Source organism: Eptatretus burgeri, chromosome 9 (genome assembly GCF_056783735.1).
Source record: "Eptatretus burgeri isolate ZD-2024b chromosome 9, Ebu_testis_v1, whole genome shotgun sequence".
Classification (NCBI taxonomy): Eukaryota; Metazoa; Chordata; class Myxini; order Myxiniformes; family Myxinidae; genus Eptatretus; species Eptatretus burgeri.
Window position 1 is genome coordinate 61966150 of NC_140969.1, and position 25664 is coordinate 61991813.

Here is a 25664-nt window from a genome sequence, read left to right on the forward strand (position 1 = left end):
GACCCTAAAGGCCACTGAAGACCTCAAAGACTTTTAAGACCCTTCAGACCTTATCTACCCCGAGTACCCTTAAGACACTTTAGACCCCAAGATCCGTATGATCCTTAATATCCGTATGATCCTTAAGATCCGTATGATCCTTAAGACCCATAAGACTCCAAAGACCCTTGAAAACCCCAAAGACCCTTTATACCCCAAAGACTCTTAAGGCCCTGAAGACCCTTTAGACCCCTGAGGCTTTAACATCATTTAGACACCTTACACTCATCAGACAGATTAGACAGCTTGGATCCTTGACCATTTAGAGATTTAGACCACCTGGACCTTTTTCGACCCTTTTTACATGCTTGAGAGATTGGACTCTTTTGACCCATGAGACACTAACTATGATTGGAACGTACCCTTCAGATCTTTAGAACGTTTAGAGCCTTTTAAGCACACACCACACACATATCTATAGTTTTCTTGCAAAACACAGACTATACTTTTTTCAGCAAGTAATGCGCAAACTCTACCCACCCAATGGGTGAGTACTCTGTTAGTTCTGTATATAAAACCGAAAAACATGGGCAGACGGTGAACCCTCATCAACGTGAAGCCTTGGTTGACCCATGTGAGTATGTCTATTAATTACTTCTGTTAATTACGGAATATTGGAACAAACCTTTCAGACATTTCGACTTTAGAGCCCTTTACCTCTGAGACCCCTTAGAGCTTTTAGACCCCTTTAGACCATTTTAAACCTTTTAGACCCCTTGGACCGTTTAAGACCCTTTATGCCCCTTGAACCCTTCAGACCTTTGCACCCTTTAGACCACTTAGATGCCTTTGCCCTTTAGACCCATTGACCCTGTTGAGATACTTCAGACCTTTTTAGATCCCTTAAGACTCTTTTAGACCTTTTTAAACCCGTGAGGCCCATAAAGATTCTTTCCGCCTTTAGAACGCTGAGACCATTTTACCATTACACCTTGTTTGAATGAGCCCTTTCGAATTCTGAGACCACTTACATCCGATAGACCCATTAGACCCTTTAGACCTGCAACTACTGTTGAAACATACCCTTTTGACCTTGAGACCTTAAGAGCCCTACAGACCACATTAGACCTCAAAGACTCTTCGACCTCTTAGCTGACCTTCACTCTTTCATTCCTCTTTTTTCCCCACGTTTCAAACAAATTCCCACACTCTCTTCAATCCCACTCTTCCCTCCAGGTCTTCAAAACAGCTGTTTACCACCATCTCTTATCTTCACCCATCCAAAACCATTATCTTTTTTACCCTCCCCCCCCCCCCCCCGCTAATCCACCCCAAACTTACCACCTTCAAATTCACTGCTTTCCTTCCTCAAAGTCTGTGCCGTGTAAGGATCTGAAAGTCCCTGTTGTGTACATCTTATTTATCCTGTGTACCCTCATCCCTCATCCCTCTCCCTTACACAGATCTCATGTCTCTGTTCTCCACTGTTTTGTCCTTTCCTCTCCCACCTCTCTTGTCTCCTGATCCCCTTGTTGTACGTTCTGTGTGTTTGCTCTGATATGGGCCTCGTAATTGCATACAAAAAAAAGACCTTAAGACCTGTAACTATTGTTGGAACTTACACTTAATACCCTTATATACCACTTAGACCCTTCAGACCTTTACACCCCTTCGATACCTTGAACCCTTCAGATGCACACCACCAAAAATCTATATAGTCTTCTTTCAATTTACAGACTATACTTTTCTCAGCAAGTAATGCACAATGTCCAGCCACCCGGAGGGTGGGTACTCTGCGAGGTTGAACACAAATTGCATATCGGATCACTGAAGTCGATTGTTTGAGGTCAAAAGATCAAAGCTAAAGGTCACATAAAATCATCAATTTTCTTCCTGTTAACTTGAAATTTCAACATGATTTACAAATCGAGTCACAGACCTGGTTCACCAAAAATCGCATTGGCTTTTTGACATGTCAACAGTTTCCATGACAACAATTACAATCAAATGGGCCTTTTGTGAATATATTATCACCATACCTAAGTAATTTTTCAAGATATCAAATTGAAACTTAAGCCTGGTGTTGGCGCAGTGGTTAGGGCAGCGGCTTGGGATCCAAAAGGTCCTGAGTTCAAGCCCCGTTGGGCCACTGAATTAATACACCAGGGGGTTGACTCAGCCTGTCATCCTTCCAAGGTCGGCGAAATGAGTACCAGTATACTGGGCCGGTGTATACCCCGGTTAAAATAGGTATACCATATCCCTGTGTCGTAAGAGGCGACCAGGGTTGCGTCAGGAAGGGCATCCGGCGTAAAACATGTGCCAAATCACTATGTGGATCATACGGATGATCTGCTGTGGCGACCCCTATCGGGAGCAGCCGAAATAATAATAAGAAGAAGATCAAATTGAAACTTACAAACATTATTTGTACGTGTGTGTAGTACATGTGATGAAAGTTTGGCAAAACTTAGTCAAAGGTCAAAGTCAAGGCCATCAAAAGCAAGTAAAACACCTATTAAGCCACAATTTAAAAATATTTTAACTAAATTTGTTCTGCATAACATTTAATCGTGCAAAACAGTTGATATGTCAAATTTTCGAAATTTCCAAATTGCTGCTTCCATGGAAACTATTGTTTATTTGGATTTAGATTTCATCAATAGTTTTTCATTCATCTTTTGCCGCCCCAAAACTTCCCTGCTAAAGACGACTGTCAACCTTGCCTTGTGTTTGCACCGGCCCTGTTGCCAACATTGAGAGACAAAAAAGTGGTAGGAGGTAAAGAATCAGTTGTGCGAGGGAGCAAAGCGATGGGGGGGGGGAGGTGGGAAGTCTTGGAGTGGGGCGTCCACCCTCCCAGGGTATGGAAGTATGAAAAATTTGTAATGTTAGTCTTAAATGTGTACATTCTAAGACACTTTTATGCAAAATTACACTCGGAGGCCGACAGAAACCTTGTCACAATATGAAAATCTATCAAAACCTTTGATAAGACATTGTTTTGTGAAAGCGGTATTTTTCACTACTATTGGGGAATAAAATCAGGAGGCTGTTCAAGTATACAAAAAGCGATAGACTCCCGCCAAAATCTGCAAAGTTGGTAACGATGTTGTTACATGGACTCCGCCTGCGTAGCCCAATACCGGCCATCCCTGCTAACAATACGTATTTAAAAGGGATTTTTATAACAGTTTAATAACAATAATAACAAAATATTTTTTCCGATTAATTTTTTTTTTAAATAGATAACATACAGTTCTGGCAACAGAGGAAAAAAAATTGGGTGTGCGCTTTTGATAAAGTGTTTATACATGGCTTTAAACAAGTTAACTAAAGTTATTAATGCATATCTTTTTGAAGAACAATTTCAAATTAACAATTTATTACACAGGACTAGAAAGGGAGTAACCAGACCATTGAAATGGCAGGGAATGATGACCATCTCCGTCGTGGAGATACAGTAAGTGAAAATGATAATTACTGTTTTGCGTTCAATTTACCCAGCCAGACAATAACACTTTTAATCCTCGAAATAAGTTTCCTTTCTTTCGAGATTAAAAAAAAATTATCTACAATTTCATCAAAAACATATTTTAGGCCGAAGGGCTCACACTAATGAAGTCATGCAAACAGCAACGTTCAATCAGCATGAGCAGCCAAAGAAATCAACCGCCCACACTTACCTCTCCGTTACTTGACGGTTCAATGGCGGAATAGCGACTCTCACAGACCACATCGCCGACCCACAGCTGCTGCCTCACTGGGATGCCAGGAAAGGCATTTGCACAGTCATAGGCAAAATATCGATAGGGTTGCCATGTCAGACCGAGATTCACAGAGCGCTCAATCACAGCGGCCGCAGGTCTGAAAGTCTGCATGTGAGAAGTCGATATTCTATTAGAATCAAACATGCTAACAGTGATTATAGTCATCTGGAATGCGAAGCAGCAGAAATTCCTTGGTTTTTATTTTAACAAAATTGTGATGACATCTTCATTTGCCCAATGCAAACATTGCTTGCTTTGGTCTTGTACATGATACATTTTGTAATGTTTCGGTGTAGGCATTTAACTGGTTCCAGCAACTTTTGACTTAATTCATATTTACTGATAAAAGCAATTTCCTTGCTTAGTGCAGGGAGACATCACAACCAGTGCTGATGAACATAATTATTCAAAGTTGAAAGCATGACAAATTCACAACACTGCCCCTCATGAAACCTAATATAAACGTGCACATACGTAAAGGTATACTTACATACAACACAAACAAATACATATATACATACAACACAAACAAACACATAAATACATACAACACAAGCAAACACATAAATACATACAACACAAGCAAACACATAAATACATACAACACAAGCAAACACATAAATACATACAACACAAACAAACACATAAATCCATACAACACAATCAAACACATAAATACATACAACTCAAACAAACACATAAATACATACAACACAAGCAAACACATAAATACATACAACACAAACAAACACATAAATACATACAATACAAACAAACACATAAATACATACAACACAAACAAACACATAAATACATACAACACAAACAAACACATAAATACATACAACACAAACAAACACATAAATACATACAACACAAACAAACACATAAATACATACAACACAAACAAACACATAAATACATACAACACAAACAAACACATAAATACATACAACATAAACAAACACATAAATACATACAACACAAGCAAACACATAAATACATACAACACAAACAAACACATAAATACATACAACACAAGCAAACACATAAATACATACAACACAAACAAACACATAAATACATACAACACAAGCAAACACATAAATACATACAACACAAACAAACACGTAAATACATACAACACAAACAAACACATAAATACATACAACACAAGCAGACACATAAATACATACAACACAAACAAACACATAAATACATACAACACAAACAAACACATAAATACATACAACACAAACAAACACATAAATACATACAACACAAACAAACACATAAATACATACAACACAAACAAACACATAAATACATACAACACAAGCAAACACATAAATACATACAACACAAACAAACACATAAATACATACAACACAAGCAAACACATAAATACATACAACACAAACAAACACATAAATACATACAACACAAACAAACACATAAATACATACAACACAAACAAACACATAAATACATACAACACAAACAATCACATAAATCCATACAACACAGACAAGCACATAAATACATACGACTCAAGCAAACACATAAATACATAGAACACAAACAAACACATAAATACATTCAGCACAAACAAAGACATAAATACATACAACACAAACAAACACATAAATACGAACAACACAAACAAACACATAAATACATACAACACAAACAAACACATAAATACATACAACACAAACAAACACATAAATACATACAACACAAACAAACACATAAATACATACAACACAAACAAACACATAAATACATACAACACAAACAAACACATAAATACATACAACACAAACAAACACATAAATACATACAACACAAACAAACACATAAATACATACAACACAAACAAACACATAAATTCATACAACACAAACAAACACATAAATACATACAACTCAAGCAAACACATAAATACATACAACACAAACAAACACATAAATACATACAACACAAGCAAACACATAAATACATACAACACAAGCAAACACATAAATACATACAACACAAGCAAACACATAAATACATACAACACAAACAAACACATAAATACATACAACACAAACAAATACATAAATACATACAACACAAACAAATACATATATACATACAACACAAACAACTGCATATATATATATATATATATATATATATATATATATATATATATATATATATATATATATATATATATATATATATATATATATATATATATATATATATATATATATATATATATATATATATATACATACATACATATATATATATATAAAAGCCTGGTGTGTTGGCGCAGTGGTTAGGGCAGCGGCTTGGGATCCAAAAGGTCCTGAGTTCAAGCCTCGTCGGGCCACTGAATTAATACACCAGGGGGTTGACTCAGCCTGTCATCCTTCCGAGGTCGGCAAAATGAGTACCAGTATACTGAGCCGGTGTATACCCCGGTCAAAATAGGTGTACCATATCCCTGTGTCGTAAGAGGCGACCAGGGTTGCGTCAGGAAGGGCATCCGGCGTAAAACATGTGCCAAATCACTATGCGGATCATACGGATGATCCGCTGTGGCGACCCCTAACGGGAGCAGCCGAAAGAAGAAGAAGAAGATATATATATATATATATATATATATATATATATATATATATATATATATATATATATATATATATATATATATATATATATATATATATATATAAAAACACACACACAAAAGCATATATACATATTACACACACAAATGCATATTGTTGTGGATTTCAGAATGGGATCCGAGTAATACACATCTCCTTTGCATCTCCTTTGATGGTCAGGAGAGAATGACCACGAGAATGGACGGTTGTAGGTCATGTGCAGCGATGCGCCAACAGGCAAGCTGGATTTGGCTGAAGTATGCTTGAGGCTCCGCCCACAATACTCGCCTATAAAAGAACAGCAGGACTGCCTTGTTGGCAGTTGGTGAGAGATCCTGATCGCAGTTGGTGGGAGATCCGAATCAGAGTTGGTGAGAGATCCTGGACGGAGTTGGTGAGAGATCCTGAGGACAGTTGGTCAGACATCCTAATTGGAGTTGATGAGAGATCTTGATGACAGTTGGTCAGAGATCCTAATTGGAGTTGGTGAGAGATCTTGATGACAGTTGGTTTGAGATCATGATCAGAGTTGGTGAGAGATTCTGATAACAGTTGGTCAGAGATTCTGATCGGAGTTGGTGAGAGATCTTGATGACAATTGGTTTGAGATCCTGATCGGAGTTGGTGAGAGATCCTGATGACAGTTGGTCAGAGATTCTGATCGGAGTTGGTGAGAGATTCTGATGACAGTTGGTTAGAGATCCTGATTGGAGTTGGTGAGACATTCTGATGACAGTTGGTTAGAGATCCTGATTGGAGTTGGTGAGAGATTCTGATAACAGTTGGTCAGAGATTCTGATCGGAGTTGGTGAGAGATCTTGATGACAGTTGGTTTGAGATCCTGATCAGAGTTGGTGAGAGATCCTGATGACAGTTGGTCAGAGATTCTGATCGGAGTTGGTGAGAGATTCTGATGACAGTTGGTTAGAGATCCTGATTGGAGTTGGTGAGACATTCTGATGACAGTTGGTTAGAGATCCTGATTGGAGTTGGTGAGAGATCCTGCTCATGGTTTGTGCCAGCTCCTGACAGCTCATGATGGGTGGGAACAGCAGCAATGGAGGTTGGTGACAGGTGGACTGTTCCTGCTGGTTCTTGGCATACCTGGTTCTTGGCGTACCTCGCTCTTGCAGTATCTGGCTCTTGGCGTACCTGGCTATTGGTGTACCTGGCTATTGACATTCCTGATTCTTAGCGTACCTAATTCTTAGCGTACCTGGTTCTTGATGTTCCTTGTTCTTGGGGGTGCCAACGTGACGTCGATTGGTGTTCAAGCCTGTTTGAGGGTGGGTGCAAGGCGAGGTAGGCCACCGGCAGCGGAAATGAGCCGGTCTGTGGTCAGCTGATTTGGAGAGGTAGACCAAGGCACGCTCACATATTTTGGTTCATTTTAGTAGATGCATGATGACTTCTGCCTTGGTAAGCTGAGATCGGATTTCTTTTCCTCCGAATGGTCTGATGGGTACCCGTGTCTCGTGTTTAATTGTTAAGCAAGGCATAGTCATAAGAATCTGCTCTTTGTCCATTTTTCTATGAATGCTTATTTAATTCTTTATTTATTTGAGATTATTTTGTTGATTGAACATTTGATTGATTTGAATTCATCCATTTAATCGACAAGGAACTAAAAAGTCGTTCAGGTTATTTATTTTTCTTAATAATAAATTCCTGGTTGAGGTTTCAACCTGTCCGTGATTGTCATTTCATTCCTTTGATCCAGCATTGTACCAACCTAGATAGACTGGGAGGTTATAATTCCGAAACTAATTAACCTGTCATAGTTGGCGTGCACCAGCGGTAAATGCTCGGCCACATTACTTAAGATTTAATCACGATAAGATTGGTGCATCGCCAAAGGCGCATCCCCCAGTCAGTAAGCCAAGTGACCTTTAGTTAAATGGAAAATTAGATGGTGGACACTGGAACTTATGGTTAACTGATTGGCGTTCATGGTTGTGAGCCATGGTCAAAGGGCAGAGGAGCTCCTTGTGAGCCATCGGCCATCCATCTCTCATGCCTGACTGTGTCTGTGGACATCCTCCTGCAGTTGGGTTACATTTAATTGGGGGTTGGTGGCAGGATTTGCACTCCAGCAACCGTAAAATATTTCATCCTGCAAAGCATTCCAAAAGCAAAAATAAATCTGAAAACCCACACAATGGGAGTACCTCTCGTGCAGCTGCCCTTTACAGGGCAGCTCACTGGATGACGGGATTGGATAAAGCCTTCGGGAGCCCCAATCTTTGATGATAAGAAGGAAACCACAGGGTAACCTTCCAGGGTCAGTTTGTGGTAGTGTGTGGCAGGGTGGTGCTGAAGTGTCGTCCACCAGACAGCAGACTCCCCGGGTTAACCTGAGGCGGTCTCATCAGGTGGGTGCCTGGAATGTCCTACCCCTAAGAGAGGATGATCGCCTGTCTCGGTTATCGTCTGAGCTCAAGCGTTTGGACATTGGAATTGCAGCACTCTCTGAGGTTCAGAGACCGGATTGCAGGGAGATCATGGCAGGTTTTTAGACCTACGATTGGTGTGGTTGCTCTGATGGTTGCCATGCCCAAGGAGTTGCTGTAGCTGTGTCCATTAAGCTGATTCCAATGGTAATTGAGGTAACACCGGTCAACAAGCGTATTATGAGACTAAAGATACGTCACTCCTTGGGTGTCATTTCTCTGGTCTGTCTATGCTCCGATTGAGGAGATTGATCTCATTGTAAAGTAGACACTCTATGTCACGTTTGAGTCTGTGGTTGATGAGTGCCCCAGGCGAGATACTCTTCTTGTCTTGGGGGATTTCAATGCATTGATTGAAACTGACAGGGATGCTTACGAGACGTGTATTGGTCCCCATGGGTCTGGAACTGTGAACCAGAATCGCACTGAGTTACTTGACTTTGCAAGAAGTCATGGACTTAGGATGGCTGGATCATGGTTTCAGTGCTGACAGGCTCATCGCTGGACTTGGTATTCCAACACTGGTGGTGTGGCAAAGGAGGTTGACCATGTCCTGGTTGATGGTCACTGGAGGATAATCCAGAACTGTCGAGTCTACCGGAGTGCTCAGTTCCTCAATACTGACCACCGGCTTGTTGTAACAACTCTGAAGTTGCTGCTTAAATCCAGGAGAATGGTACCCTCCCAGCCAAGGTTGGATATTGCCAAGCTCAAGGATGAGAGGGTTGCTGAGGAGTTTGCGAACAGGCTGAGTGGAGCTTTGTGGGGGTCTGGGTGTTTTGGGGGATCCTGAAGAGTTGTGGAGTGCCTTCAAGACCACCATCCTTGATGTTGCTGGTGGATGTCTTGGAACTCACCATCGGGCGAAGAAGAATTTTGTCACTCAAGAGACACTGGATACCATTGAACAGAGTTGTAGGGCCAGGCTGAATGGCAGAGCTGATCTGTTCAGGAAGCTGAGGTGTAAAACCTGTACGTGCACTAAGGGTGAACTAGGAGGCCTATCTGCAAGGAATCTGTGAGGGTGTAGAGCATCACCCGTAGTCAAGTGATTCTCGTCCTGCTTACAGGGGAATTCGCACATTGTGTTTCTCCAAGTCCATCCCTCGGTGTGCTGCAGTTAAAGCAGAATGTGGTGGGCTCTTGACAGAGGAGTCGAAGTGAAGGCCAGCTGGGCCGGTTACTTTAAGCTGCTGTTCCAGGCTGACCCACCAGCTGTTGAGTTGGATGTCAGGGGTGTCACTATTCCTATTGCTGAACCTCCAATCAACTGTGATGCACCTTTGTTTGTGGAAACACAGGCTGCAATGAACCGGTTGAAATGGGGTACAGCTCCTGGGATCTGTGGCATCCATGCTGAACTTCTCAAGGCTGGTGGAAATGCTGTACTCGTGTCATCGCATGCAGTTCTCTGCTCTGCCTTGAACACAGGCATCATCCCAACTGACTGGAAGAGGGGCCTTGTTGTCCGCATTGGGAAAGGGAAGGGTGATCGCCAGGACTGCGACAACTACCGAGGGGTGATGCTGCTCTCAGTGCCAGGCAATGCCTTTGCTCGGATAATTCTTGATAGGGTTCGCCACCATCTGCTTGAGCACCAGCGTCCAGAGCAGTCAGGCTTTACACCAAAGAGGTCAACGATTGACCGTATCCTTGCTCTTCGGGTCCTCACCGAATGCAGATGAGAGTTTCGGCAGGGGCTGCTTGCAGCTTATGTTGGTCTGTAAAGCACTTGATTAAGTGAATTGGGATGCCCTCTGGAAGATTCTTGGTCTTCCTGTGGTGCCACCAAAATGGATCAATCTGATGTGTGAACTCTACTCTGGTACTGAGGGTGCTATGAGATGTGGTTGTACCATCTCTGACTTTCGTCAGGTGTGTGTACTGGCCCCCATACTTTTCAGCACTTGCTTGGACTGGATTATGGGGAGGATGGTGGAGAGATCAAGTTGTGGTGCATCGTTTGATAATGTCAAGATCTCTGACCTGGATTTCTTCGATGATGCAGTCATCTTCGCGAAGACTCTGGACATCCTTTTGGGGACCCTCGAGGTTCTGAATGAGGAGATGGACCCGCTGGGATTATGGGTGTCCTGGGTCAAAACTAAAATCCCGGCTTTCAATGACATCTTGCTGCTGCTATCCTGTCTGTGCCTGTTTGTGGTGAGGATGTTGAGGTCATGGAGAGATTCACTTGCCTTGGCAATGATATTCATGTCTCTGCTGGCTGTGAGCCAGAGGTGAATAGGTGTCTGGGTCAGCTCTGGGGAGTCATGGATTCACTGGATCATTGGATGTGGCGCTGCCGGTGCCTGTGCGGGAGGATGAAAGTCTGAGTCTTTAGGTCCTTGGTGATTTCAGTATTTCTCTGTGGATGTGAGACTTGGACTTTGACCAGGGATCTGAGACAGAGACTTAATTCCTTTGGTGCTGGGTCTCTTCAGAGAATTCTTGGCGATCGCTGGTTGGACTTTGTGCCCAATGAGTGGTTTCTAAGAGAGACTCAAATGAGATTTTTTTTTACCTCCATTGTCTGTGAGCATCAGCTGTAGCTGTATGGACATGTGGCTCGTTTTCTGGCGCTGATCCTGCTCACCCGATTTTCTCAGTGAGGGAGCCTCATGAGTGGAGGAGTCCAATGTCCCGACCACGTGACTCGTGGTTGCAGCAGATTGATCAACATCTCAAGGAGATTGGGATGGGCCAGGAATCTGCCTGGAGGGTGGCCAGACGGAGGCCGTTGGAGTTCCGGCGGAAAGTGGACGTAGCGACGCGCTGCTCCAGCACTTGCTCCCATCCCTGACCTGACACGTTTGTGGTTTTTAAGCCACCCACCACATTACAAAGTTAATTGTGAATGGTGGCCCCAGGTCCTGTTCTTCCGAGGAGTTTTGTATTTTTAATTAATTTTCTGAAATTTTAAGAATTCGTTTTTCATTTGGAAGTTGATAGTTATGATGTGTAAATAAAGGATGGAAAAAGTCTGATTTAATGCAATTTAATTCCAGACTAGAAGGCAACAAAAGGTGGAATTTTTAAAAGGGGGGGTGCAGACTTTCTATAGGCACTGTCTGTATAGTATCATGTGTTGTCTTTGTGCCAATTTTGAACAAAATCGGTCCATACACGTCTGATATATCGCTGTGGCTGACACACGGACGGTCAGATGAGACCCAATCCACAAGCCCCCATTTTGCAGTAAGTCCAATGGGGGATAATAATGATTACGATCAAATTAAATTAAGAGGATTATGATGTTAAAATTAAATAACAAGGAAACGTCGATGATGTAATCTCACGATTATGTGATGGACCTACAAACATAGATTACTTTTTGAGTTAATTGGCTCATTATCTCAACACTTAAGTGGAAATTTTAAAAGGGCCCCATTAGTTTTTTGCGTATCAATGTCATGATTCATCGTACGAGTTTCAAAATGATCGGTTGAGCCACCTCGGTGGAGTCGGAAAAAAATCGAAATAATGTTAATGGACCCAGAATTGATTGACTGACTGAAGTACATCATTGTGGGTTTCACAGCTCTTCTTGACTTTGTTGTCGACGAGATAAAAACCAGGATCTGATGCAGTAGGACCCACGCCTTTTGGGTGGTATGAGGGATAGATCTGTGTAACATGAAAGTTAGATCTTGAAATATCGCGTACACAAGCCAAGTTACCGAGATGGTTGCCACAGCAACAGAATTCAGCCAATCGCCACCGTGATCTAATCGAGTTGAAATAATGTCATGAGGAATAGATATCAGCCAAATGAAAGCTAAATGTTCAATGGTTTTTGAAATATCGGGTGCACAAAAGTACATGGACAGATGATAGGACGCTCACATAGACGGAGCGAGAGGAGCAGGCAGTAATAATAATGCTAATAATGTGAATGTTGATAATTAGTGGTGATTGGAAGAAAATTGTTGATTACCTTGAAAATGTTTTACCAACGATGGTGAAATGTTCATGATTGTGAAGGTATTTACTTGCTCATGATTCGATTGTTGACTATAGTGAGGCAAGTATCAAGGGCATGAGTGAGGATGGTGATCTATCTACATTTTGATGATGCTGAAGTATCATTGATGGTGAGGGTGATGATCCATATATCTTGTAGGCCAACCCCATTCTTGCCTTGAAAGTAATGATCATGTGCGTGATGTGAAACTCAGCCTCGAGGTCCAACCGAATGCTCACCTCTTGAACCCCTACTCACAAACAAACACAAGAAAATCTTACTTATCAACATGCGCGAAAAAGGTTCGCAGCAGTTCAAGTAAAGATTGCAATCATAAATTCCAATGGGAAATAAAGTCGTGTTTTTGCAATGTTTACACATCCACCGACAAGCTCATCTTCCTGTAATAAAATCAAGGTAAAAGTCCACGAGCAGTTGTAATGCCTCCAGGAAACAACTTGTTTGAATTGAAGGTAGGTTCACCTTTACCCCCCAAGATGTTAAAATAACTTCGTCGAGAATATTATGCCAACTTAAATCCATTCAGTACCACCTGGTTACAAAATAGAATCATAACCTTGAGATTTATTAAATACCAATGTAAGATGAGAACGGCTCCATGACACTGTTATGACAATAGCTGTGATTCAAGTAAAAGGAGTTATTCGTTTGCCTCAAGATGAATGAGCTTTGGAGGATGGTCTAGACGTATGGACACTCGCCTCTGAGCTGTCCAGCCTGGGTTCGAATCTCGACACCAGCAATAAACTGTCAACATGGTGTCTCTAAAATGGGTGTTATGTGGTTATCCTGTCTGCTGGCATTAGTTTGTGGATGTTAAAGATCTCATCGTGTACTTCTTGAAGAATAGACACTGGTATTATCCTTGACACCCTGGCAAAATTACAAATTCCTGCCCTGACTTCGTGTATCGGAGTGGTGACCCATCCAGGATTGTAAGACTAGCCAATAAACTGTTTGGGCCGAACTGATGCTCTGTATAGAACAAAAACGTCCTTTCAACACCATAGTTGTCTGACCTGCAGCACATTCTTCAAAGGGTCTCATTTCTCCAGCCTCAACTTTGTTATGATTTTTAACCACAATTAAAATACATTTATACACAATTTTGAATCGGTTGGCAAAATGGGATGAGGCTTTGCTTATATAATGGACTTAAATTGAGGCATGTGCGGATAAAGAACCCCACCATTCTCCGACTGCCACCATGTCCTAACTGGACCCGAGGAAAATGATGGCACCACATTGTGGATCCGATGGCTGGTATCAACGTTATCTCTCCGGGAATTGCAGATGTAACACTTATTGTTGTTCTGAAAATAAAACCAAGATAGAGATGTATTACAGTCTTGTATCAACTGTCGGACCTTTTGAACACATCAGGGAAGAGTTGGTGTGTCTCTCATAGCGATAGCAGTCTGAGAAGCTGTAGAATGTAGACTTTAGAGGATGTATATAAACGAGACTGATGGATTCTTTTTTAAAAACGAATACTCACGAGATCACTCATGACACAGTACTTTTGGGGTTCATGCAATCCACAGGTGGACGAGGCATGGAGTTGCCTTGCACGTCCTGTGAGGAGATTTCCAACAGCAGGGTAGCAGCTTCCATGTTCACAGAGCGGTTGCCTCGTCACCCGATAATTCCGTGCTGACCTTCCCCGTCCATATTTTCTTGACACCAGATGCTTCTGTATCGTCCGTCCACACTCAGCCTCATGCAGAAGCCACAACCCGACTGAAAAAGTACAGTGGTGATATGACAAATGTCCCAGACATATTGAATCTCCAAAATAAATAAAAAATAACAACATGATTAAAAACAAAAATTATGAAATTTTATTTTGTTTAAGTGAAATTAAAGAATAAATGATTTAGATTACCGCTTCAACAAATCATACTTGTTCATTCAACACATGAGAAAATATAAAACAGTTTAAAGTAGTCTCGTAAGAAATCATTAAACATGTGCAGTGGGTGGATTAAAAGTTCAAATGTAAAAGGAAATCAAAACTTGATCAAACTAGAGAGTCCATAGAACAATATCCAGTGCAATGTTCAGGTATAATACATCAATTTTAAAGATTGTTTTAAAAAAAATCTGGAAGTTTAGTGCTGCTGGAGCAGTCTTATATACTCGAATAAGATGACATTGAGTCACAGTTTAAGAGATGGAGGCTTTATTGTTCACCGTAGAATGAAATGGAACGCCAAGAAGGAACCCAAAGAAGTAAAGAGTAAAGATGGATTATCAGGAGGAATCTGGATAGGATTCGGGTTTCAACCGCTACTCCCCTGCCCTCAAACTCATCCAGGCACAGCCAAGTGAGCGTACAGAAAAAATTTCTGCAATAATTTACTTCTCCTTACTTCTTAGATAGATTCACTTCTCCTAACTTAGAGATACATAAAGAAAGATAGGAATAGAGAGTAAAATAGGTGATAGAGACGAAAAAGAAAGAATTAGAATGAATAAAGAGAAAAAAAAAATTAGAAAAAAAATATGAAGGGAACAAAGAACAAAGATGTCAGGAAGAACCCAAACAGATAGATTTCAACAGTTACTCCCCAGGGTGAAACGCAGCAACATGTACAAGATAACACAACGTCAATCAGCATCGTACATAGCCTGAGTGGAGGCCTCGTCTTCATCCCGATACTGCACCCTTTCACGTGCCACACCCATTTCTCAGGGGCTACACTTAACAGCTCCAATGCAGACAACACCCGATATAGCTTGTCCAAGTACTACAAAACTGGAGGTTCTTGGAAGTGTTATGAAGGCGATTTGTGTTCAACATTGTTCCCTCCACCACCAAAGGTGGATGGAGATTATATTTTCACCCCTGTTTGTCTGTCTGTCTGTTTGTTTGTTTGTTACTTGTGAAAAATAGAAGATTTTTCAAGTAGTTTGGTTGGTTGCGTGCGATATTCTGTCCGTCTGTTTGTGTTTATGTTTATCACCTTTACAGGTCACAATTTTAACCCGATCTTCACGAAACTTCATCACATTGTAGAGTTCGTCATAAGCAAGAAGCCTCATGTTTTGAGGTCAAAATGTCAAAAGGTCAACATTGGCCAAATTTCAAAACAGTACTTAACTTGAGTTAGGTGTCTAAAATCCTCAATTTTCATCCAATTGACTTTAAATTTGAAGACGATATATATTTCAGGTCAATGAATTCAATGAGCTAATTATTTTGAGGTCCACATAGACCAAAGGGTCAACATAGGCCAAATATCAACTACTTTAGTGGAATTTCTAAAATCCTCAATTTTCATCCCGTTGACTTGAAATTTGCTTATCAGGTCACTGAATTCAATGAACAAGTATTTTTGAGGTCAACATAGGCCAAAAGGTCAATATAGGCCAAAGAGTCGACAGAGGTCAAAAAGTCGGCAGAGGACAAATTTCTAATATTGTCAAATTTCATCCGATTGACTATCAATTTGAAGAGGATTTGCGTATTTGGTCATTTAATTCAACCACCAATTATTTTTAAGATTAAATTTATTTTATGGATTTCACAAGTGTCGTACTCTGCATAACATTTTTCTTGTTTGTTTGTGTGTGAACAAAATATCTCAAAAGGTTGTGGACGGATTTGGACGTAATTTGGTGGAGAGCATGAGTATGCGACAAGGACGAAATGATTAGATTTTGGTGAGAATCCTGATTTGGATCCGAGAATTTTTTTGTGATTTTTCACTATTGAGAGATAGTCAAAAACGACAAAAAATAAAAAAATAAACTAGCAGGACATCTCAAAAAGTTGTGGATAGATTCGGACGAAACTTGGTAGGGCACATTGGGGATGTAACAAGGAAGAAGTGCTTCGATTTTGGTGAAGATCCAAATCCGGATCCGATAATTTTTAAAGTGATTTTTCACCATTGAGTGATGAGGCTAAAACGACATATAGCAGGATATCTCAAAAAGTTGTGGATGTGTTCAGACTAAACTTGGTGGAGAGGTTTGGTATGTAACAAGTAAGTACGTTAATCCACCCCAAACCCACCTCCTTCAAATTCCCTGCTTTCCTTCCTGAAAGTCCCTGTGATGTCCATCTTGTGTACCCCATGTTCCTCGCCCCAACACTCTCCCTTCCACAGATCTCGTAATGTCGCTGTTCCCCACTGTTTTGTCCTTCCCACTCCCGCCCCTCTTGTCTCATGCCCCCCTTGATGTGTGTTATGTGTTAGCTCTCTTATACTGTGTTAACTGTTACTGTTATATGTGTTATATGTGTAATGTTATATGTGTAAACTGTGTTTACTGTTATATGTGTTAACTTATATGAGCCTCGACAAGGTGTACAATTTTTTTTTTGACAAAACTGTAACAGATGCAGTTCTGTAGCTTCGAGAGTTCTGTAGATTGTATCACATTGGTAGTATTTACATCAGATAGTCAAAGGTAGCAATGACATCTAAAAAGGAGTCCTACTTTTTACTCAACCTCATTCGTGTTGGTTTCTGAGGGCTTCCTATTATATAAGCTTTGGTCAAGATATAATCTAAGGAATTTGTACACAGAAACCTGTTTGGAGAACATAATTTGAATGAATAATTCATTAATCTAAGTCATTGGTGTGTGTTCTTGGTTAATTCAAAAGGACTTACCAAGGATGATCCAGAGTATTTTCATGGTAGAAAACAATTGTCTGGTTAAGTACCTCCACAGCAAGCTTCCATGCCTAGTAGTAGATTACATCGAAGTATTTTGACATGGAAAACACATATATTGTGCAACATCTTTTTTTTAAAAAAACAATGGAAAATAAAAATATTTGCAATTTGAACCAAGCAGAGGAAGACCTCTATTGGGTTTGTATTCTCAGATATAGCTGTTAACAACGAAGTAATGGCTCAAGCATTAGCTTGGATTCCACACATCTTTTGGCCATTCAAGAATTCATTAAAGTCTGCATTAATCTATTTGACGTCTTGGGACTATGCAATTACTCTCCTGTCTGCTCTGTTCAAAACAAAGTTGTGACGACCCCCTTAATGAATGTCTTTAGTGGGCCAGCTGAAGTTTTTTTGTTGTTGAAATATTTGAGGGTACCATTGCAATTCTAATCCTAACTGTGTTTTGAGATGCTGAGGATACAGACTTGTCAGGCTGCTGCTTTTAGTTTTGAATCCACAACTTAAGGAGTGTAATGTCCTTTAAACCACAATATTAGCTCCATACTTTATTTGCACAAGCTAAAAGATGGAATGGCCAAATAAGATGCTATAGACATATCTCATGCATCAAGATCACTAATGGGTAAAGAGAGACTGCCCTCCTTTCTTGCTCAAGGTTCATACCATAAATTGATCGCTGTGATAATAGAAACAGCTCATCCAGTACTAAGTAAACAGAATTAATCCTGTTAGTGGGGCAACTTAGCATAACAATTGTGCATTTTGTGAGGAAAGCACCAAATTTGGCACACTGGTAGCCTATCCTATTATGAACAGATTTGGATATTGGGCCATCTCAAAATTTTTGATGGCAGTGGAAAATGGCTGCCACAGCCATCAGCGGCTGAATTTGAGATGGCCCAACATCCAAATCTGTTCATAATATGATAGGCTACTAGTGTGCCCAATTTGGTGCTTTCCTCACAAAATGCACAATTGTTATGCTATATTTAGCTAAGTTGCCCCATTATGTGGCCCATGATCAGACAGTATAACCTGTTTGGAGGTTGATGGAAAATGTCATGGAAACTTACAGGAGGGAAATAACTTTGTATCCACTCCGATTCCGAATCTTTATTTTTTTTCCCCACGGCATCTCTCGAAATGGAGTACTGCCATACTCCATGATGCCACACTTGCGATTATAAACAGGCTGGCTCACTTTCAGCTGAATCAATCAAGCTCAGCTCCATTTTACAGATCATGTTGATGCTTTTCCTCTTCTACATCGATACAAGTTGACATACTCGTAGCAATGAATCTGTTGAAGAGACAGAAGAGGTATCAGTCACACAAAGCAGCATTTCAATATGATGTCGTCATCAGACTTTGTTGGTTGACCTCTTTCGATTAATCCTGGCACCCAGACAAAATTGTGTGAGAAGGACATGGTGGGATTGAAATCAATGTGTTTGCCAGACTTGATGGTGTAATGGTTAGAACATCTCTTCAGAGTCCAGGTTGGCACTTCGAATCTGACCCTGGCCAAGTCATACCAAAGAATATTGAAATAGTATGTATTGCTTCCTTGGTTTATGCTCAGCATTTGAAAAGGATGGAGCAGGGACAAACAACCACAGATTGGCAACCATTGCACAGGCTTTGATGGGCCTAATGGCCTCCTCCAACATTGAAGTTCCTTGTAAGGGAAGTCATCATACTTGGAGTATGTTTATACATTGTGCATGAGCATATGCCTGGTGTTGGCTTAATGGTTCGAGTGGTGCGCTTGGGATCCTTGGATCCTGAGTTCAAATCCTGCTCGGCTGTTGAATTAATACCAAGTGGGGTTGATTCTGCCTGTTATCCTTCCGAGGTCGGCAAAATGAGTGCCAGCATGCTGGTATCCTGTGTTGGAGTGGTGACCCATCCAGGATTGTGCCCAACAGCCCAGGAGACTTCTTAGACAGCACCAACGCTCTGCACAGAGTATGGTCCCAATGGATGGATGTGCACGAACTGTTCTTCAGATGAAAATCAGGAAAGAGCAAGGGTGTTATAAAATCAAGGACGAAATCACACTCCTCATGTGTTTTGTTCATAGTTTCTCACATTTGTGGAACCGTCTACTGCAAGGCTGATCCCTTCCACCATTCCCTCAAGGGCTTCAAAGGCAGGCAGTGTACTGCACTGATATTTTGTGCTATATCCATCCTTTTCAACAATTTTTTTTTACCCCTAATGATCCTGCCTAGCCCAGCTGTCTTACCTACAGGTTTCTGTGTTTCCTCCCCTCTCCTCTTTCCATGTTTGTTCATTCCCTTGCTTACTGTGGGGGCAGTGTCGAATAGTTGATATCATCTATTTTTTCGCAAATGCTTCACTTGCATTATCCATCATCATTAGTGATGTCAGATCACATCGATCAATCAATGGATAATCAGATGACACACCTTCTGTGAACCAGAGTGACCTTCGATCGCTTTGTATCGGACTGATCTTCCTTGTAGACAAGGTAAGTTACTCAAAAGCAACTACTTGACAGTGCATACAAAATACCATGTTACTTAGCCCCTATGCAAAAGACAAGGTAGATTGGGAAGGTGTGCACATATAAAATGATAAAAATTAAGGAAAAAAAAAAGGAGAAAGGCAAAAACAAAAGTGTGGGAGGATTCCAGAGAGATGGGAATGGATGTTGGGAATAGAGGACAGAAGAGGAGGGAACTGAAGGAGCACGAATGGAGAGTAGAGGGGGTTTAACATGTGCACATTTTGCATACGTCATACGTGTTAAGTCCATTTCGAAGGTAATGAGTGCCCCAAAGCCCACAACGAGTGAAATGATCAATAACCAGCACCTGAGAGCTGCACAAGAACAGGAAACAATTAAACAGATGCAATAGAGTTTTTATTTAATTCCCTTTCTTGGTTTGGAGGTTTGATGAAATCGACAACCAAACCGTAAACCACAAATTGATGGACAAGTTGCTAGAGACTTTTCCTACAGAAAAAAAGATCTCCCCCATTAAATTGAAGGCATGTCTCTACATATTTCTTTCACTTTGCCTTTTCGATTTACTCAATTTACATATTTTAACCAACAAGTTCAAGCACACCACTTATCAACATGCTGCCTTTGCCCGAATCCCTCTCATTTGCCTGAGAAATATTATTTTACCATCCATGCTGTCTTAAAGTTCGACACCAACACTTAATTATCTTCATTGTTTGTCCATCGAAACGCTGCCCTCCTCCACCATTCTCACCTATGACTTCATATTTTTCCTTTAAAATGCTGATATTCCCTTTTAAATCATATATCCATATAAAACTCTTAATTAATTAGCATTCCTCTACTTACAACATTATTTTTAAAATTCTAGCTGAATAAATATTCCTAATAGTGTTATCGTTCTTACCAGGAAAGCACGATCCAGCACTCCAGATTGAATGTGTCCTTTTTGGAAATGCTCCTTCCACTACAGTTAGCAGTTATGTTTATAACATGGGCGTTTGTGCTTTTGACTTCAAGTTAATCAGTCACATATTTTAGTAAGCTACCACCCTACAAAACTCATTTATCACTTTGGTCATTGGAAATTGCAATGCCCCCAAATGAACTCCGCAAATAGTATGTTGAGGTTGATTTGATATTCTTAGTTTGTCAAAAAGTTCTTAAACTGCTGTTGGAAAGGAACAATGATCGAAACCACATCTCAAAGGTCAAATAATATTGCAAGATTTATTGCAAAATAGGAAATGAAGAAAGCAAAATTCAAGATACTACAATTGATTGAAATAATCACGATGAAAGAAAAAAAACTAGATCAGAAAATAAGCGCAATTGAGCGAAGATCCTCGTCCTCTTAATGATGACGTCATAAAAACGAATATGACGTCATTGTGATGTATCAGGTTTGCGATAAATTATCTGTGCTAATGCCCGGCTTGATTCCCGCAAACAAAATTCAAACAGCTTGCCCAGTTTCGGAGATAATGGTATAGGCGATTGCCATTAGCGGCGATATGATGTCAACTTTTTTTCTCGGAAGAATTTACAAAATCAGAGATGGTTGCTGCCTGCGCGTGGGCTTTCTGCATATACATGGCAAGTTTCAAGAAAATCCGATGAAAACTCTGGATTGTGAAACAAAACATGTCAAACTAGAGGGGGAGCACTTGGGAGAGTGCAAAACCTCCGCCGCCAATACTGCTGGGTCACTCAAATGAACCTTATATCTTATTCATTAAATATGTCAACAGTGCTGACAGAATTATAGTTATTTTCTCCAACATCTTTTTTGGGGGGGTTGGAAATCACTTAAAACATGCAGAAATGCAAAAAAATAACTTTTTCTCGAAAAAAAATTTTTGGGGGGGGTAACAATTTTTTTGGGGGGGAGGGTGGGAAGCACTTAAAACATGTAGAAATGCAAAAAAAAATTTTTTTTTCTCTGAACAATTTTTTTTTTTGGGGGGGTTGGAAATCACTTAAAACATGAAGAAATGCAAAAAAAAATTCTCTTTTTTTTGGGGGGGGAGTAACAATTTTGGGGGGGGAATTGGAAATCACTTAAAACATGTAGAAATGCAAAAAAAAAAGCTTTTTTTAATCTCAAACCATTTTTTGTGGGGGGGGGGACCAAGTCCAAAATTTAATGGCATGATCCTTGGACCATACCTAACCCCCCCCCCCCCACTAAGTTTCGTCGAAATCCGTCAAGGAGTTTTTCTGCAATACTGTTCACAAACAAACAAACAAATACACAAACAAACAAAATGGAGGGGAAGCACTCGGGAGAGTGCAAAACCTCCGCCGCCAATACTGCTGGGTCACTCAAGTGAACATTATATCTTAGGGCCCTGCCACACCTTGACGTTTTAGGCAGCAATGGCAACGTATAAAAATGTATGCAAAACGCTGGCGTACGCTGAAATTTTGATGTTTTTTTTTTAAGTTTTTGGCATATTCATAACGTGTTGATCATTTGCATAACATGTTAGTAACGGGCACAGAATCTTTCGTTGTGTAAAACCTAACTTTTACCAACGAATGCTTACCTTGTGGTCGGCATTCAAAACCTATGACAAACGAGAGTTTAACTTACCCTTTGCGTGCTATACGTATCGCCGGCGAACTCGTGGCGTAGCCAGTTAAGAATTTGCCACACGCCGATTTAAATCATAACCGCCTGAGAATTGGAAGTGTCAACATCGCAGTCACACCTTGCCGATTTTGCCAGCATATGCCATTCTATGAAAAATGTGTTTACAACGCTAGGCACACGTCAGATACGCTGCAGGTAAGTTGTGTATACGTTTAGAGTATGCTGGAAATCATTGAAGTACGCTGGCATATTACCTAGTCCGTTTGGTACGTCGTGAAATTTCAAGCATGCTGAAAATTTTAAGACGTACTCGACGTAAGGCTCACACATTTCGCATGCGTTGGCATCTGTTCCTAGCACGTTCCGTGATCGTTTAAACCCGGCGAACACACGTTACTTGTAGGTTACTCATAAAGTCGAAGCACGTCAAGGTAATGGCCAACATACTTGAAACCAAATTTCTAATCGATGAGTAACGTGCTTTGAACAAATGAGTAGCGTCAGCTCAGCCTATGTTTAACGTGCTTGGAAACTATGAGTAACGTGCATTGAAACTATGTATAACTGGCCTTGAACCAATGACTGGCGTGCTTTGAACGTAAGAGTAACGTGCGTTTAACCTATGAGTAGCATGTTTTGAACCGAAGTGAAACGTGCTTCTAACCTTTGAGTAACATGCTATGAACCTATTTGTAACGTATGTAAAACGCACATTGTCGTATGTAGACGAATTAAATTGACGGCTTCCAGACAACCACAGAACTTACTGAAAGTGTTTCTAACTTACATCTACAGTGTACTGGCGTATTGGCAGCGTTTAGGGGAATTGGTATATACAAATGGGCTTCACAATAAAAACCCATCATTGTTCCAGACCCCATGGTGAGTAGATGTGAACACCGGTAGTATCAATAGTAGCAGTACTATTACTAGTAGTCGGTGTGCGTGACAGTAATAATAGTAGTAGTAGTAGTAGTAGTAGTAGTAGTAGTAGTAGTAGTAGTAGTAGTAGTAGTAGTGGTAGTAGCATTGGTAGTAGCTGTATGTCTATGTCAGTAGTAGTATGTGAGCATGATGTGAAGGCTGTGGGGGATGATGGATCCTCGTTGCGTCAACGAATAGGAGTGAAATGAAAACGAGAGATGAACCTTCAGAGTGTAGGCTTTATTCCATTTGATTGGAGCCGCTTCTACGGGCAAACCAGGGAATACAGACGCAGCATGGAGTACATAAGCAGTAAGGTATACACGCGCAACTAATCACCGCAAAATAAATCAGTATAAGCACAGAGTCCGATATACTCTCAATTCTCACCATTCAACGAGCACCAAGTGAACCGCCGACATAAAACGACAATGCCCCTGGGACAATCACCCCCGACCGTGCCGAACCTCAGCTTTATCTCTTCCGTGCTCGAGCCGTGCAACATGTGATCGTACGTCACGACCTTCAATTCACCACATTCTCCCCGTCTTTAAAATGTAACTCGAGGCCCAACGAACGCACCATGATTACTTCAGCGCTATAGGAGTATACATTTCAAGCAACGCGAACTATCTAAACTACAGAAGCATACATGCCAAGCAGTGAGGATTATTTTGAGTTGTAGGAGCATGGTAATGAGCATCGATATATTATGTAACGAGCATATAGGAGCATGAGCATCGAGGATGCCGATAATCCCCTTTACAGATTGAGTCGGCGAGGGGGTATTATGCGTCGACCTCTCCGGGAGTAGATGGCGGTTTCACTTGAGGAAGGCTTCCGATCCTCTTGGTGAGCCTCGACTCGTGCCGGAGATGACTCCCCGATCGCTCTCGGGTGGAACGCGGCAGCTCCGTTGTCACCCTTCTTGGGTGGAGTCCCTGGGGGGGGGGAACACCTGGGGAGGGGATGTCAGAGGGAGGAGTGCCAGATGGTGGTGTACCTGCGGGAGGAGTACCTGAGGGAGCCAAATGGCGAACCGACACGGTGGTCTCCCTGCCATCCGGGAGCCTGACATGAGCATACTCTGGATTAGTATCGATGAGTTCGACCTCTTCCACCATGGGTTCATACTTGCTTTGTCGTACTGGGCGTTTCATGAACACTGTTCCAGGATGGGTTAGCCAGTTGGGCACCGATTGGCCGTCAACATAACGTCGTTGGTGAGTAAACATTCGTTCGTGAGGAGTTGCGTTGGTGGACGTGCAGAGCAAAGAGCGTATGGAATTCAGAGCGTCGAGAAGGGTAACCTCCCACCGCTCGGGGCCCAGTCCTCTCGATTTCAGCGCCAGAGTTACGGCTTTCCAAATAACTCCATTATATCGTTCCACCTGCCCATTACCGTGTGGGTTGTAACCCGTCGTTCGACTAGTTGTGATGCCGTGCTCTAATAGGAATTGTTTTAGCCCAGCCGACATGAAACACGGCCCTCTGTCTGAATGTATGTACGAAGGTTTCCCAAACATGGCAAAGAGGTCAGACAGACATTTCACGACAGTGCCCGAGGTCATATCCGAGCACGGAAATGCAAAAGGGAACCTTGAATATTTATCAACAACAGTGAATATGTATCTGTTGTCTGTCTCAGTCGGCAGGGGCCCTTTGAAGTCAATGTTTAGTCTCTCGAAGGGAGAAGTGGCCTTGATCAATCTGCCAGAAGCCGCGCCATAGAATCTGGGTTTTAGTTCAGCACAAACAGGGCATGAAGCATTCATTTGTTTAATATCTTCAATAGAATAGGGAAGGTTCTGTCTGCGCACGAAATGTGCCATTCTGGTTACCCCCGGGTGGCACAGAGACACATGGAGGTCTTGCAAAGCCCGACTGATTGTCGCTGAACAGTAGACCCGAGAGAAGGTGTCTGCAGCAGGGTTTTCCCTCCCGGGCCGGTAGACTATGTCGTAACTATAGCAGGCTAGGTCTATCCGCCATCTCATAATTTTTTCATTCTTAATTTTCCCGTTATTTTTCCCATCAAACATGAATGCCACGGATCGTTGGTCCGTAACGAGCGTGAAGTGGTTTCCCAGTAAATAATGTCTCCATTTACGCAGCGCTTCGACGATGGCATACGCCTCCTTCTCT

The 25664-nt window shown here is 41.3% G+C and overlaps 1 protein-coding gene across 1 annotated transcript in view; it reads right to left on the minus strand.

The window, feature by feature from the left end:
• Positions 1-20962, minus strand: part of LOC147020198 (laminin subunit beta-2-like) — a 135757-nt gene extending 114795 nt beyond the window's left edge. The window contains exons 1-6 of the mRNA XM_085895332.1: positions 20907-20962; positions 17476-17549; positions 14349-14590; positions 14040-14163; positions 13006-13079; positions 3666-3854 (exon numbers count right to left, since the gene is read on the minus strand). Of these exons, the coding sequence (XP_085751458.1) occupies positions 3666-3854; positions 13006-13079; positions 14040-14163; positions 14349-14590; positions 17476-17500 (654 nt within the window). The 5' untranslated portion in view covers positions 17501-17549; positions 20907-20962. The remainder of the gene's footprint in view (positions 1-3665; positions 3855-13005; positions 13080-14039; positions 14164-14348; positions 14591-17475; positions 17550-20906) is intronic.
• Positions 20963-25664: the final 4702 nt, after the last annotated feature.